Consider the following 15,632-nt stretch of genomic DNA (forward strand, 5'->3'; position numbering starts at 1 on the left):
TGCTGCAAAACAGCATTAGTCTGGATAGATCTCGTTATTGACCCACCCCAGGTTTGTCCTGGCTGAGATGCAATAATTTCACACAGTCCTTAAAAAGGCATCCAAGGTTCTTGAATTGAACCTTCCATGCATTGATTTCAAATCTAACATCCTCACTGAGGTTCGCTAATCAACTTGCACCTCAGAAGAATCTTTGCAACAATTTATTAAATCACTGATCCAAAGAAATGGAGATGTGGGAAGATTGTGTTCAGCAAGTGTAAATAGATCAAGATTCAGTGACCAGGGCTATGGGGTCCTGTGCTGGTATGTCTGACTGTGATTGACTGTCAAAGGGAATGTTCATAAGAATGGCTTGGACATCCCCATCAGAAACCAAAGTAAGTCTTTTTGGAGACAAGCATACCTGGTTGTGGAGTGCTTTAAAGCTGGGAGAGCCATGGCCTGAGCTTCGGCGCTTTATTCCCTTCAAAAGACTTTAGACTGATTCAGAGCTTTTAGGGCATTTTTATGGGTTCCTCTTTTGATAGTGAACAGCCCTCCCAAACTTTGCATCAACAGCAACAAAATCTAGTGGTCCGACAGTACTAATGCAGAGGCAATGGAAAAGTATGTTGGACCTAGTAACCCTTTTCCTCCTCCAGCATCACCACCTCCCCAGCTCCTCCTCTTTTAGATTCACCTTGAAGAAACAGGTGCTGCCCTTTGGAGGACATGTACCCTCCTTTCTACAGGGCTGGAAGTTCATTACTTCAGACCAATCGATTTTTCAGATTATTAAAAGGTGGTATCCACCTACATCCCACACAAACAGTCCCTTCGGCCAGAGGGCCACCTCGGAATACTACAGCAGTAGGTGGCAGCCATGATGCTGAAAGGAGCAAGAAATTGGGTAGCGGTACTACTACTCTTGGCACTTCCTGGGTTTAAAGAAGGGTGGCAGTCTTCATCTAATGCTAAACCTCAGGCAAACGTTCAAGATCTTATCCCTGACACAATGCTGTACGTTGATGTACAGGACACCTATTTCCATATACCAATTCTGCAGTTGTACAGGAGGTTTCTGTCGTTCATGGTAGGGTCCACCCACTTCCAGTTTGCAGAGTTCCTGTTCAGATTGATCGGTGGCAGCAAATGTCTGAAGTCAGGGATCTCTGTATTTCTGTACCTGGCCTACTGGGTGCTCAAAGTCTTCTCTCCCCAGATGGTGTCACTTCATTTGCAGGCGACAGCATCCCTACCATTCTTCCTGGCTTTTTATATTAAGGTGCTAAAATCTCACCTGGTGCCCTCTCAGCGAATCCTGTAAAGGTGCAGTAATGGATACAACATCACTCTGAGCTTTCCGTCCTTCAGAGAGGATATGGGACATTGGGGATACAAATCCAATGTTTTGGAAGGGAGTGCAGAATCTGGTCCTGACTGTTGTCCGCCTGCTGGGTGTGCTACCTTCTTGCATACTCCTGGTCATGCATGCACACTGGCAGATGAGGGCTCTCCAGTGGTGCCTCCACAGGCAGTGTTTACAACACGAGGGAGATCTTGCAGACACTAGTGTGATGTCCTGGAAGATTGCAGCAGACCTGGTCTGTTGGTCAGGAGAGGAGGACCAAATTCAAGGGATGCCTTCCAGCCGTGCTCATTGCCACGGCAGATGCATACACCCCTGGCTGGGGTGCTGATCTAGAGGAACTGGAGATCAGAGGCTTTTGGTCCCCAGCGAAGCAGATGCTTCACATCTACCTGTTTGGAATTAGGCTCATTCAGATAGCGTTCAAGGCCTTCCTCCCTTCCCTTTGAGTTCACTCTATCCAGGTCTTGATGGAAAACAGGGCTGTGCTGTTGTATGCGATGTGGTATGTCAACAAATAGTGGTCTCTCACCTTTTCTGTCAAGAAGCACTGAGGTTCTGGGTGTTGGGTGCACCAGCAAAGGATTTGGATACTCACCAACATTAAATTGGTTCTCTGAACACCCGAGATGACAACCTGAGTTGATGTCATCTTGCAGTTCTTGGTTGATGTTTTCACCCAGAGATAGTACAAGAGTCCTATGCCCTGCAGTGCACATCTCTGGTAGACCTCTTTGTCACATACAGCAACTGCCATCGCTCCTAGTTTTTTGCCCTCCAGCATCTGCTGGAGGGAGACTTGAAGGATACATTTAATTTGAGGTGGACCTTAAAACTTCACCACATGCTTCCTCCCATACCTTTTGACTCCAGAGGATCTGAGGAAGATTCACGAGGACCAGGCCCATGTCGTGTCAATCATCCTGCACTCAATGAGAAGGGTGGCCCATGCCGACCTCTTGTGCCTCTTCCTGAGTGTCGTTCTCTGTCTGTCTTAAAGGGCAGACCACCTTGAGGTTCTGTGAAAACTGAACCCATGTTTCTGAGCTAATGGTACCGTGACGATCCTGGCAATAGCGAATTGCAAATAATGAGTCTAATATAAAGCAGCGTTTTCGCAACGCTGCACTGAAGGATTCGTCATGTATTACTGATTCTTGTGCTCGAACCTACGGGTTCCATTTCGTGCACGACGTCCATTTTGTATCATTGCCCTCACATAGTCAGTGAATGAGCGATGTCCGAACAATGACCCTGATTAGGTAACCTCGAGGGCACGTAGTCCCTGGTGCGCGTTCTGACGACTTCTGCATGACTTGGCGAAAGCTGACCCTGTCGCCTGAGGCGGACCCTGCCGTACTGGTTTTCTGTCCTGTCCTGCCTGAGCCAAGCTACTGACCCTGAAACTATAGACCACGCTTCTTTTATTAGCCTACGAAAATGTCTTATCTGACTCTTCTATTTTCTGCATCTGTTCCTGCATTTCCCTTTAGCCTTTTATGATGAGGAGGTGACCAATTTTATTATGGGGCGGTCCGGCCTTTCAATAGAGGGATGTCAGCAACATGTGATTGAAGGCCAGACACCTGGAGATGGGTATGTGATATTGTGTGATCTTATTGTTTGGAATACAGAAACTGGAATAATTGTAAACTTGCAGGAATGTTTGCCCGAAGTAGAATATTCAGTATTTAAGGAGCGACCTGCTTTGTACAAATCGAGCAGTCTCCTTAGAATCTATCTTCTATGATACTTCTGTGACTTCTGTTCCTGACTGAAGTCATTAAAGACGATCTTTTGACGCCAGAGGAAGAACCCCGTGTCTCTGTTTAAGTACGCCAAAACAGGTGAACCCCGAAGGTTTCAGGTGTTGTCCCCTGGCACCGCTGGGTCTTAGAAATTGCCCAGTCCTTCAACCTCTCCTATTTGCAGAGGAGAGTTGTACACCCCATTCTTCAGAACCTACAGCTACGTGCCTGAAGATTGAGTTGGGACACCTGAGCTTCTGCCAGCTGCCATAGGAGATGGTCAACATGATCTTATCTGCTAGTCCTCCCTCCACCAAGTCTATCTAGTACGCGAGGTGTAACAGTTATGTTACTTAATGTGCTGAACAAAACATGGAGCGCTTTAGGGATTTCCCTGTGTGAGGTCTTCTAGTTTGCACTTTTGTTTGGCCTGCTTGCTGGACAGTGGTCAGGAATTAATTGCAGGTATAAACAAAGGAAACCTCACATGATTGTCAGTTGTAGTCATAAGTCAGGAAATGATTAAATAACACCTAATCAGTTGATCCAACACATTATTTTTTTTAAACTATTTCATACAAACAACTTATTGACAATGATCTAAAACTGCATACTTAGAAATGGATATTATACACATGACCACTTCACTGCTGAGGCTTTTCCCCAAGAATTGAGCCCTGTTTTTAGTTATTTGGGATAGTTTGCGCTTAAGCATCCATACCTTTTTTACCACATAAGGTATTGAAGCCAAGTTTGCGTCCTTTGGTTGCAACTTCCTGATGATTCAAAAGGTAACCAGGTTTTGTGGATTCCCATGCAGAGGACCGTAAAAATAGCCTAAAAATATAGATACATTTTTATTTTGCGGGGAAAAATAGAAAAAAAGTGCTGCACAAAAAAGTGTCTGTTTTTTCCCCCCAACACACATACAGGAGGTACCCCCTCATAACCGTAAACCAACGAAAAGATATTTTTTGAGCATACATCAATTAATCAGTCCTGTATTGTGATATCATTTCCTTCTGTGAATCCTAAGTGCATTTTCCATGTTCCATACTTTACTACATCAATCTATATTACAAAATAAGACACATTAAACAAAACTACATTTCACATAACCTCCCAGGACCATGAGGAACATTTCATCTAGAAGCGCTGACCAGATAGATTGTAACCACTGAAGTGTGTACCTAAGACTGCATCCTAGCTGTGTCCATGCAATGGAGTAATGTCGCACCTATGGAGTTAGGCAACCATAGGCCTATACAGAGACACAAAGAACTTTGATAGGAGAACGGAAAGTCGAGCGAGCCAATAGAAGAATTACAGCTTGTTTAAAGTATAGTTTACGCGCATATCTACTCCAGTAAGAGATGTTAGCAAGCAACAGAAGTTGAAGTAAGCAAGGTCACAGGCTCTAAAACCGATGTTGCATTATGGTCTTTTTGCAGCTTCTCAATTACCCAGGGTTATGCCGTTGCCAGCACATGCTAGCAAAGAGGCATATTTGCCATGTTATAAACATTTATGTACAGACACAGACCCAGTGTTGGGGTATGTACATTTTAAATGTTAACTGGCACCCCATCACATGGAATTAAGGGGTTTTACTTGCTAGGTTTATTCCACTTTCTAATGTCCTACCAATTGGTAAGACCCTGAGGAAGAACGGAAGTCTAATGTAAGGACGCCATAAAGTAGGTCAAAGTGTTGGCGTATTTACAAGGGCAAGGAAAGTGTTCTAATGTCTGAAATATCCCCTGATGGTAGGATATGAATAAAACCTGGAAGAAGATTAGAAGAAACTTCACTCCATCCAAAATGGGGCTTTGATTTGTCGGTTCCTTTTAAACAAAAGGGAAGAGGGACTTGAGTCCTTGACAAAAGTGTTAAAGGTCGGGCATTCAAGACCTCTTGTATATACGTATATGTGTATGTACTTTGTGGGCTCTAGAGATCAGCCCTAAGACTTGTCTGCTTCCGCATATGGACTTTTTTTTTCTGTTCAACTGCCTCTATTTAACTGTCTTGATAGTAAATCAACAGTAGAGCTCAGTAAAATACCAGAATTGCCTAATGCCTGTTTAACTGCCTCTATTTAACTGTCATGATAGAAAACGACCAGTAGAGGTCAGTAAAATACCAGAATTTCTTTCTTCTGAGGGACTTTATATTTTAAATTTTTCTGGCAACTGCCTCTATTTAACTTTCTTGATGGAAAACGACCAGCAGAGGTCAGTAAAATATCAGAATCACTTTAGCATTTTCTCGATTCCAGTTCATAGAAATTGTCTTCCAATGCACCCGTAGACAATAATCTTTTTTCCAAATCTTGTATTTTCAGTGATAAGACCGCCGGGGGCCCTGATTTTATATTGAAAACAGAGCTTTGTACTATACTATTTCTCACTGAAAGGCAATATTTCTCTCCATGTGTTCCCATACCTGGCGTGTCACACAGTTTAGTGCTTGCTTTCCCCCCATGTTAACAGTAGAGGTATCATCACCCAGGCTAATGTGCTGCATAGCTGAATGCATATAAGGTCCCAAAGGCAAGACAGATTGCATTTGTAAGCGACAGTTGTTTTGTATGTGGGATGCTTAGTAATGTCAGTCAAAACTGGTGTGAGAACAAACATGAATTGTAAATTTTCTTAATGTCTTGCAATTTTTTAGTAACGTGTCGTATAAAAAATGTGAGACCTGCTAATTTTGTTTATCGTGCCTTATTTTTTAATATTTATTGATAGCGTAAGTATGGAACATGGGAAGTGCTTTTAAGGTTCACAGACGATAACTATGTTGTACTCAAGGACTGATTACTTGATGTATGTATAAAAAAATATATTTTGTTGATTTACGATTATGCGGGGTGCCTATTGTATGTGGTTTAGCTGTTCCCTCACCCGCTTATACTTAACTGAAGCAAACCCCATTCTGTCATAAGTATTTTCCCTAAAAAGGGCCTCAGTAAAATGTTGATTATGCTAAAGTCACCATCTTCCAAGCTTTGATAAAGATGCAGAGCTGAATAATAAAACCAATTTTCTTTTTTTACCACAGTTGGGCATTTTTCAAAGAGGTTGTCCATTTGTCCAATTTTTGGTGCTTTCAACCTACTTCCATTTTGTGGTGGTATCCCGATGGAAGCCAATGGGTGATCCAGGACAGCTATACTTTTCTTTTAAAAAAGTAGCCAAAATTCTGAATTCAGCAAGAGGCAATATGTTTAGAACCCTCACGGTTTTCCCAAAGAAACGTTGGCAATAAAAAAAATATTGAAAATGAGTAGGAAAATACGGCTGTTTGTGATGTATTCATCTGTAACGGTTTGTCACAATGGCTGATTGACACAAGCAATATACCATAAAATCAGCTAGACCCTTTAGTTGTGGGTAGATAGTATTTGTAGTTTGTCCAAGAACCTACGGTCAAAAACTGAGCTTCACCTTACAGTGGTTTTTCCCTGTGTGCCGAGTATAGACCAATTAATATGGTGAAACATGTAGACTGAAAAATGGGTATCCATTAAAGCTATGTATTTCTGAAATGGGCATCAGATATCTATTTTAAGCGCGAGGGTTATTTGTACATCTCAAAATTTGTTGGGACCCATACCAGCAGGCGATACAAAGGGCATTTTTTCAAAATGTTTTCTTTCTTACACAGTTGCTTACATTTGGTAGGCACAAATGAAGCAAAATCCAGTTGGTAATTTCAAATGTTCTACTATTTTATGTTCCCACATGTCTTCCGATAAAAACAATACCTTACTTTTGTGGGTAGGCTTAGTGCCCGCAACAGAAAACACAATCAAAATGCAACATGGATACATTACGTTTTTCCACTGAAAATGGATTCTTTTGTGCTAGGTGGGTAGCTGTAGATTTTGGACCCTAGCTCAGGTGACACCTAGGGAAACCTAGCAAACCTGCACATTTTTTATATCTAGACACCTAGGGGAATTCACGGTGGGGTGGCTTGTGTGGCTCTCCTTAGGTAATTTTGCCCAGTGTCCCTCGCAACCCTCTCACTTCGGCAAAAACCAAGCACAGATTTTCCTCAAATTTCTCTACAGAAAGTTCTGGAATCTGCAGTGAGCCACAAATTTCCAACCACTTCGAGTTCTTGCACATATCCCAATAAGAATGGCACTTCACTTGTGTAGGTGGAGCCAGTAGACTGCCAAACAAAGGGCCTTAAAGTGCCACTTTGTGTGATAAGCAATAGGGGTAGCTGCGGGCCTGTGCATCAGCATATGGGTATGCGTCGATACTGGCTGTATCTGGGTAAATGACTGCTGGAAATCTAATGCATCAAGGCAGCACTCCTGCATATAATGACTGTTAGACCGAACATCCTTAGGGTGGACTTCCCCCAAACTGTTTGCCTTCGCCCCACCTCTTTTCTGAATTAATTTTTGTTGGCCTTAGGACTGTGTCCACTTTCCCACTGCTAACTACAGAGCACGTGCTTTTGCTCCCTCCCTTAAAAATGGTTAAATTGTCCAACACCTGATTGGCATAATTAATTTACCTGCAAGTTCCTAGTAAAGTTTTACTATATGTACCCACAGCCTATAAATTAAATGCTGCTAGTGGGCCTCCAACACTCATTATGCCACCCATTAGACTGCCATTTCAACATGGCATAATAAACATTTGGCCAGGCCTAAACCTTCAGTTTTTAATACACATAAGTTACCCCCAAGGTAGGCCCTAAAGAACCATTGTTTTTAAAAAGTAGGACATATGAGTTTAAGCTTTATATGTCCTAGTAGTGAAAAACTCCTATGTTCGTTTTTCGCTACTGCAAGGCCTCTCTCTTTCATTGGATGACATTGGATTACCTTATTACATTTAATATGTTCTATTTTTTGGTTGGGAGCAGGTAAAAATATCATGTTTGAAATAAAATTAATTGTAATTTGAAAGCCTTTTTTATGGTAAATACGGATTTTAAGCCGCAATTTTGAAAATGCCACTTTAGAAAGTTGCCTTTTTCTTGCCATTTGGTGCCTGCTGCCAGTGTCCTTGGCCAGATGAGTGTGAATAGGTCTGCTGTTGTAGGTTGTGTATTCCTGTCAGACAGTGAAACAAAGGGGACTGAGTATAGCAGGAGGGGCTATCCTGCCAGGATGGTTGGTGGCAGAGCCTTTTTCTGAGCCACTTCCATATCAAAGGGACTTTCTTGCAGCATACCCAAACAAACCTGGCACTAGTCTTGCATTCCCCAGACTTCTTTGAGCCTTATCTGGGGAATGGAAGACCATTCCATAACTAGACGCGGGGGTAGCCCAGGATGTTCCTCCACTTCAAAGGCTGAGACCAGGTATAAATATTGGACCCTCAGAACACAACTTCAGTGTGCTCCTGGACCTGTGGAAGACTTCAAAAGAACTGCTTGGACCCACAGAGGACTACCCTAATGTTTGAAGGCCTGCCATGCTGCTTAAATGAAAACTTGACCATCTCCTTTACCCCCAGGACCACCAGAAGGCTAGTTGGCTGCCTCTTGTGCGAGTTACAGGAACATACCAAGCTTCTGAGGCCATGGACCCTGCACTTGGTTTCTGCTGGAGTGATTCCTACCACCCCCCAGCCACCAGGTCGTACCCCCCCCCCAACCCCAGGTCCTGGACCCTTGGAAGTGATGTTGGAGGAACCTCCGGCCTAAACATAAATCTTGTTTCTTAGAAACTGTTTAATCAAAAAGTTCTCTGGCAAGCAACAGAAAACCTTGACCTACCTATCAGCTTATCTCCCCAAGCTACATTGAAGTTGCCTTGACTTTGCGCTATCTCCCTCAGCGTTCTTCTACACAGCAGCAAATCCTGTTATGCTTGACCTCTTCGCGAAGGGATCCAGCCTCATAGAGCCCTCGTTGGCTGCAACTTGCAGCTTCGTCTTGCTAGAGATTTTCAGATTCCCAAAAAAGTGACAACGTCCTAAGGTAAAAATCTTCCCCACGACCTCGTCCAGCAACTCCCCGACGACACCTCTTTCCTCAGACACCACCTGCTGCCTTACCCTGCAGAAATCTACCTACTCTGGAACCTTTCTTCAAAATTTCTTCTACGTCCGAGGGTAAGCGGAGACTGGGCCCAATCCACCTTGGGTAGCCGACCTGTGATCCATTTCAATCAGCCTTAACTTTTGGCTTTGCTCCAACCTCACATGACCAGATACCTTCAGGCGCTATTTTACTAAAACTTTAAAAATTCATAGCTCAGGTTCTACTGATTGAATTTAATTTGTTTTGGTGTCATTTTATTTGTTAAAACGTACTCCATGTTCTAAATTGGTTCGGGATTTTCTTTGTTGTGTTTTCACTTTATTGCTGTTTGTGTCATTGAGAAGACTGGAAGAAGGGGGCAGTTATAAATCGAAAATGTCATGAGTGAGGACGAGCTCCATATTAGTTGGGGGTGGGCGGAACTCACAGAATTTCACTCCGCGGAGTTCCTAAAATGGGCAGAAATCGATGCATCGCACTGCTCGCTCTGATTTTTAGCACCGAGAGCTTGTTCCTTGCTTCAAAATCTACGCAAACGCACTATGCGGTGTGCCAGAGTTCGCTGCTTCTTTGCTCCCACTCGAGTAAATTTTCTAGTCGACCAGCAGTTTTCTCAACGTGAATGATCGCGACAGCCCATGTTGAGAAAATCTCACTGGGTACCGTTCTAGTGCCTGAAAACTGTGATAGGAAATGCAAATTCGAGCTCGCCAACTTAACGTTGGCGAGACAGGTGTGAAAACTCTGCCACGCGGCTGTTGGCGGAGTTATGCCAGGACTCTGTGAACTCTGTTACAAGCGTAATGCGGAGTGGGCAAAACTCCACCAACTGATCAACATTTATTGCCTCCCACAGTAATAACCAAGTTAAACCATATGAACTCACAGTATTTGTTTTAACAACACAAGCAGTTATTTTGGTAAGTTTTTTTGGGCGGTATTATAGGTGCAGACTCGGACATGAGGGCATTAAAGCATATTACATTAGAGCCGAATTACATAACACAATGTCAGATTCATTTGGAGTGTGTGTAATATAATTCGGTGCTCTTGTAAAGCACTCTAATGCCCTTGAGCCAAGCTTGCGCTATATTAAACAGGAAAAAAAAGAAACTGGTGTTTAAATACTGTAAGCTTCATACAAGTGAACATGGCACAAAGAATATTTATGGTTAATATGTAACTGTTTCTTCTTCATAACATGGTTGCTTTATTTGGGCACATGAACAAAAAGTTGCACGTTATGTTGCTGTTTGCTTAGGCCTTCCGGTTCTCACACTGATAGCCATCGGGATCCACGGGGAGACTAAGTGATTTGCCCAGAATCACAAGATATAGAGAGGTATATTTGCATTACATCTGGGCTTTTGAATCTTTCCTTTCTGCCCACCTTCAACGCTGTAGGAGAAGTGGCTTGTTTATTATTTTAGAGGAATCAGGAGCAATGCTTTGGCTTCATCATAAACACTGGACTCTAGCCTACGGTTGCATTAATGCGTTTTTTGTGCCTCGTTTTAGAAAGGTTGTTTGTATTACACTCGTATTCATGAGACGTTCTTTAACATTTGAGACAGCACTGTAATTGGACAAGTAAACATTTTTAACTGTTCCTGTTTGTTATTTAGTCTTGAGATTACATTGGTGAAAAAAGAAAGTTTGATGTGGCCCGAGGTAATTATTGGCGACAAACGAGGAGAATACGTTGTGGATCCAGACCAGTCGGCGGCCATTGCGCGGAGTCTGATGCATCTCACCTCTGAAGACCTGGTAGGTCCTTCATCAAGTACTTGTTAGTAAACATCTCAAAGGAGCTTCTTGAATCGGCTATCAAAGGATACTGAACATTGATCTGAATTATCTTGTTTTTGATAACTAGAAACTTGTTTAAGGTTTAACCAGAGACTTGTTTTCTAACCGACCTTTTGCAATCATTTAAAATATATATGCAGAGAAGTGCTTTACGTCAGCTCCTTCAGCCTGTCCTTCTAGACCGTATCATTGTTCTTGCCAGTGCTTGTTTGTGTAATGGGAAAAATAATTAGAAAAATAGATACATAAGGAAACAAAGGTTGCTTTATTTTCTGTAACATCCATGTTTCAGATATTTTGCACATGCTCCCCAGTTCATAAACAAGCATTATTAGCAAAGCTATCAGCACACCGAAATGTCAAATATATTGACTTTGGGATGGCTTGTTAACTTTGCTGCTGACAGCAAGTTTGAAGTCTCTAGGTAGGTCAAAATAGCTTGATTGAGCCTTGTCCTGGAAAAGGATTTTAAAATGTAAAAAACGAAAATATGGATCCTTAACTAAATAAATATATATATATATATATATATATATATATATATATATATATATATATATATATATATATATATACTGAAAAAACCATAGGTTTCACACATGTTATAGTTAGCTGGACATTTCACTTGTAAAAAAAACATTGAAATTCCCCCGTTATAGTTAGTGCAGGCAACTATAACTCACGCGACCGCAATCCTCTGCTGATGCTAATACTGTATTTAGACACTTATTTGCCCATGTCTTCTTCCATTAAATTTTAGCTATACATATATTACAAATATTTTTTTTCCATAAAGACACATATGTCATCAGCAGAGGATTGCGGTCGCGTGAGTTATAGTTGCCTGCACTAACTATAACGGGGGAATTTCAATGGTTTTTTACGAGTGAAATGTCCAGCTAACTAGAACATGTGTGAAACCTATGGTTTTTTCAGTGAATTTGCAAGGTTTTTTAAATGCTAATTCCTAACTATAACGTGTGTGAAACCTATGGTTTTTTCAGTGAATTTGTACGTTTTTTTAAATGCTAATTTACTTTACGCCGTTCGTGGCGTGCGCGCCCACTTCACGCAGTTCGTGCACGCACGGTGATCACGCGGTGCGCTACGCGCACCGCGTGCCCACGTTACGCTGGATGGGCCATGTACGCACGATGCGCTTCGCGCACCGTCCGCACACGGAGGACATATTATGCGCTTCGTTGTGAAAGGTTGTCTATTAGATGTTCTATAAATAAAGATGCCATGCACAAAAGGTACCCTACGGGCACATTTTGCACACGGGGTGGGGAAAATGTGGATATTGTTTTTTTTTTTTAAATTTATTTTTGACCGTACGCGTACGGTAAGCGCCATCGGCGTTTTTTGAAATTTTTTTTTTTTTTTAATTTTTGGCCTTGGGGGTTCTTTTGGGACACCCTAACCATGGCTAGGTGGTTAGGAGCTGTCTAGCCTGCCCCTTTTCATGTTAACTAACTTTGTTTTTCCTCCCCCCCTCAGAGCGCGAGAGAGAAAATGGCGGCCGACACTTCCTGGTTTCGACCGATTCGAATGTTTACTAAGATCTAACAGCCAATCAGAATCGCGCACGGCACCGTACGCGTACGGTAAGCTTACCGTAAGCGCACGGTAAGCGCACGGAGCGCGCTTACAGATATATATTGATTTAAATGCTATTTTCTCAGGACCTACTGAACAGATTTACACCAGACCTACAAAAGGCACTTCCTTGACCTGTAGACTACCTCTCTGCCAAATTTCAAGTAACTCTGTTCAGCCGTTAGGGCTGTAGCTGTGTCTAAAGGTCCTATGGGAAAATGCATGGGGAAAACGCGTTTTGGGACCCCCCTTTTTTCTTAGCCCGCGCTTGATGAATCCCCCCGAGACTTTCAGGGTAGGAGCGGAGCGTAGCGCCCCATTAGTTTTGAAAATTTCACGAGGATTCGTCGACCGGCGCCAAAGTTATTCCAAATAGAATGTTGCGGATTTCCTATGGAAACAGGGTCCTAACTATAACTATCTACTGGCGACCGCCAGTAGATTATATATATATATATATATATATATATAATATATATATATATATATATTCGCTGAAAAAACCATAGGCAGGCAACTATAACTCACGCGACCGCAATCCTCTGCTGATGCTAATAATGTATTTAGACACTTATTTGCCCATGTCTTCTTCCATAAATTTTTAGCTATACATATATTACAAATATTTTTTTTTCATAAAGACACATATGTCATCAGCAGAAGATTGCGGTCGCGTGAGTTATAGTTGCCTGCACTAACTATAACGGGGGAATTTCATTGGTTTTTTATCAGTAAAATTTCCGCTAACTATAACATGTGTGAAACCTATGGTTTTTTCAGTGAATTTGCAAGGTTTTTTAAATGCTAATTCCTAACTATAACGTGTGTGAAACCTATGGTTTTTTCAGTGAATTTGCAAGGTTTTTTAAATGCTAAGTTACTTTACGCTATTCGTGGCGTGCGCGCCCACTTAACGCAGTTCGTTCCGTGCGCGCGCGGTGCGCGAAAGCGCCCACTTTACGCAGTTAGTGCCGTGCACGCACGGTGGGCACGGTGCCCACGTTACGCTAGATGGGCCATGTACGCACGATGCGCTTCGCGCACCGTGCGCACATGGAGGACATATGATGCACTTCGTTTTGAAAGGTAATATTTTACATTTTCATATTGGTTACAAGCCATGCACAAATGGTGCCCTTCGGGCAGCCTTTGCACACGGGGTGGGGTGGGGTGGGGTGGGTGTGGATAATTTTTTTTTTTTATAATTTTTTAACCGTACGCGTACGGTAAGCGTAATAGGCGAAATTAGCAAAAACATAAAAATTCAGTTTTTGGCCTTGGGGGATCTTTGGGGACTCCCTCAACATGGCTATGTGTTTTGAAGCTGTCTAAACAGCCCCTTTAAATGTTTTTGGGCTTTGTATTTTAATCAACACTCTCAGTGCGAGAGAGAAAATGGCGGCCGCCGCTTCCTGGTTTCGGCCGATTCGAATGTTTACGAAGATCTAAGAGCCAATCAAAATCGCGCTCGCGCACGCCACCGTACGCGTACGGTAAGCGTACCGTAAGCGCACCGTAAGCTGGCTCAGATATATATATTGATTTAAAGGCTATTTTCTCAGAATCTACTGAACAGATTTACACCAAACCTACAAAAGGCACTTCCTTGACCTGGGGACTACCTCTCTGCCAAATTTCATTAAATTCTGTTCAGCCGTTCGGGCTGTAGCCCTGTCTAAAGGTCCTATGGAAAAATGCATGGGAAAAACGCGTTTTGGGACCCCCCTTTTATCTCAGCCCCCGCTTGACGAATCCCCCCGAGACTTTCAGGGTAGGAGCGCCCCACCTATTTTGAAAAATTTGCAAGGATTCGTCGACCGGCGCCAAAGTTATTCAAAATAGAATGTTGCGGATTTCCTATGGAAACGTGGTCCTAACTATAACTACCTACTGGCGACCGCCAGTAGGTAATATATATATATATATATATATTAACTGAAAAAAAAACCCAAAGGTTTCACACACGTTATAGTTAGGAATTAGCATTTAAAAAACCTTGCAAATTCACTGAAAAAACCATAGGTTTCACACATGTTATAGTTAGCTGGACATTTCTCTCATACAAAACCAATGAAATTCCCCCGTTATAGTTAGTTCAGCTAACTATAACTCGCGCCCCCGCAATGCACTGCTGATGACGTCACATATTACATCACTCATGACATGGTCAGTGACATCACTCATGACATCACTGATGACATCTCAAATGACATCACTGATGACATCATCCAGTGAATGTGTGTTTTACTGAAAATTACATATGTTTTATATATGTATATCTCAAGGTCGATGGAAGAATAAAGGGGCATATAAGTGACTAAATGGATGATTTGTTTTTGAAAAATTGATTGTATAACTGACTGATTAAGTGTATCTTAGTGAATACATGCTTAGTGAGTAATGTTTAAATATGTAAATATCTGTATCAGTCTCTCACTTTGTGTAGAAGTGGCTGCATGGGTTGGTGAGTAAGCTACATGGGTGTCTATATAGATTATTATTTGGTTTTTTCAGCATCAGTCTGAGTGTCTGCATGGTTCGGTGGGGGGTATTACGTAGTGCATAGGTGCATGAATGATTGACTCACTGTATGTGTTGAAGACAGCATGTCTGCAGGACTGTATGGGTGGATGAGTGTGTGTATGGGTGTGTTAGTGAGTGAATGACTGTCTCAATAGTGTCTCTATGATTAACTACATATGTTTTAAACTAGTATATGTGACTATTGGTGTATATATGTGAGTATATGCGAGACTGAGAGATTGAAAGAGTTCCTGTATGAATAAGTATGTGTTTCTATAAGTGATTGTTTAAAAGACTAAGTATGTGTAATTTTCCGTAGAAGTAAGTGTGGTGGTGTGTGTATAACTGTATATGCAAGTAAATGTATGTTTGATTCTTTATTAGCATGAGTGACTATGTGTGTCAGTAACTCTATGGATGAGAGGCATTGTGTAACAGGATGTATAGGTGTATGAGTACATATGATGAGTGAGTAGATGTATGAGTGACTGTACAGGACTGTTGGTGAATGAGTGGATGTGTATGTTGATCTTAGAATTACTGAAGAGGTTGTTGTAACTGGTATTGGTATGTCGATTGTTTAGAAA

The 15,632-nt window shown here is 42.1% G+C and overlaps 1 protein-coding gene across 1 annotated transcript in view; it reads left to right on the forward strand.

Moving 5' to 3' along the window:
* Nucleotides 1-15,632, forward strand: part of NUDCD1 (NudC domain containing 1) — a 489,494-nt gene that overhangs the window by 254,838 nt on the left and 219,024 nt on the right. Inside the window, exon 7 of the mRNA XM_085605088.1 lies at nt 10,740-10,881. Coding sequence (XP_085461214.1) covers nt 10,740-10,881 — 142 coding nt within the window. The remainder of the gene's footprint in view (nt 1-10,739; nt 10,882-15,632) is intronic.

Source organism: Triturus cristatus, chromosome 5_1 (genome assembly GCF_964204655.1).
Source record: "Triturus cristatus chromosome 5_1, aTriCri1.1, whole genome shotgun sequence".
Taxonomy (NCBI): Eukaryota; Metazoa; Chordata; class Amphibia; order Caudata; family Salamandridae; genus Triturus; species Triturus cristatus.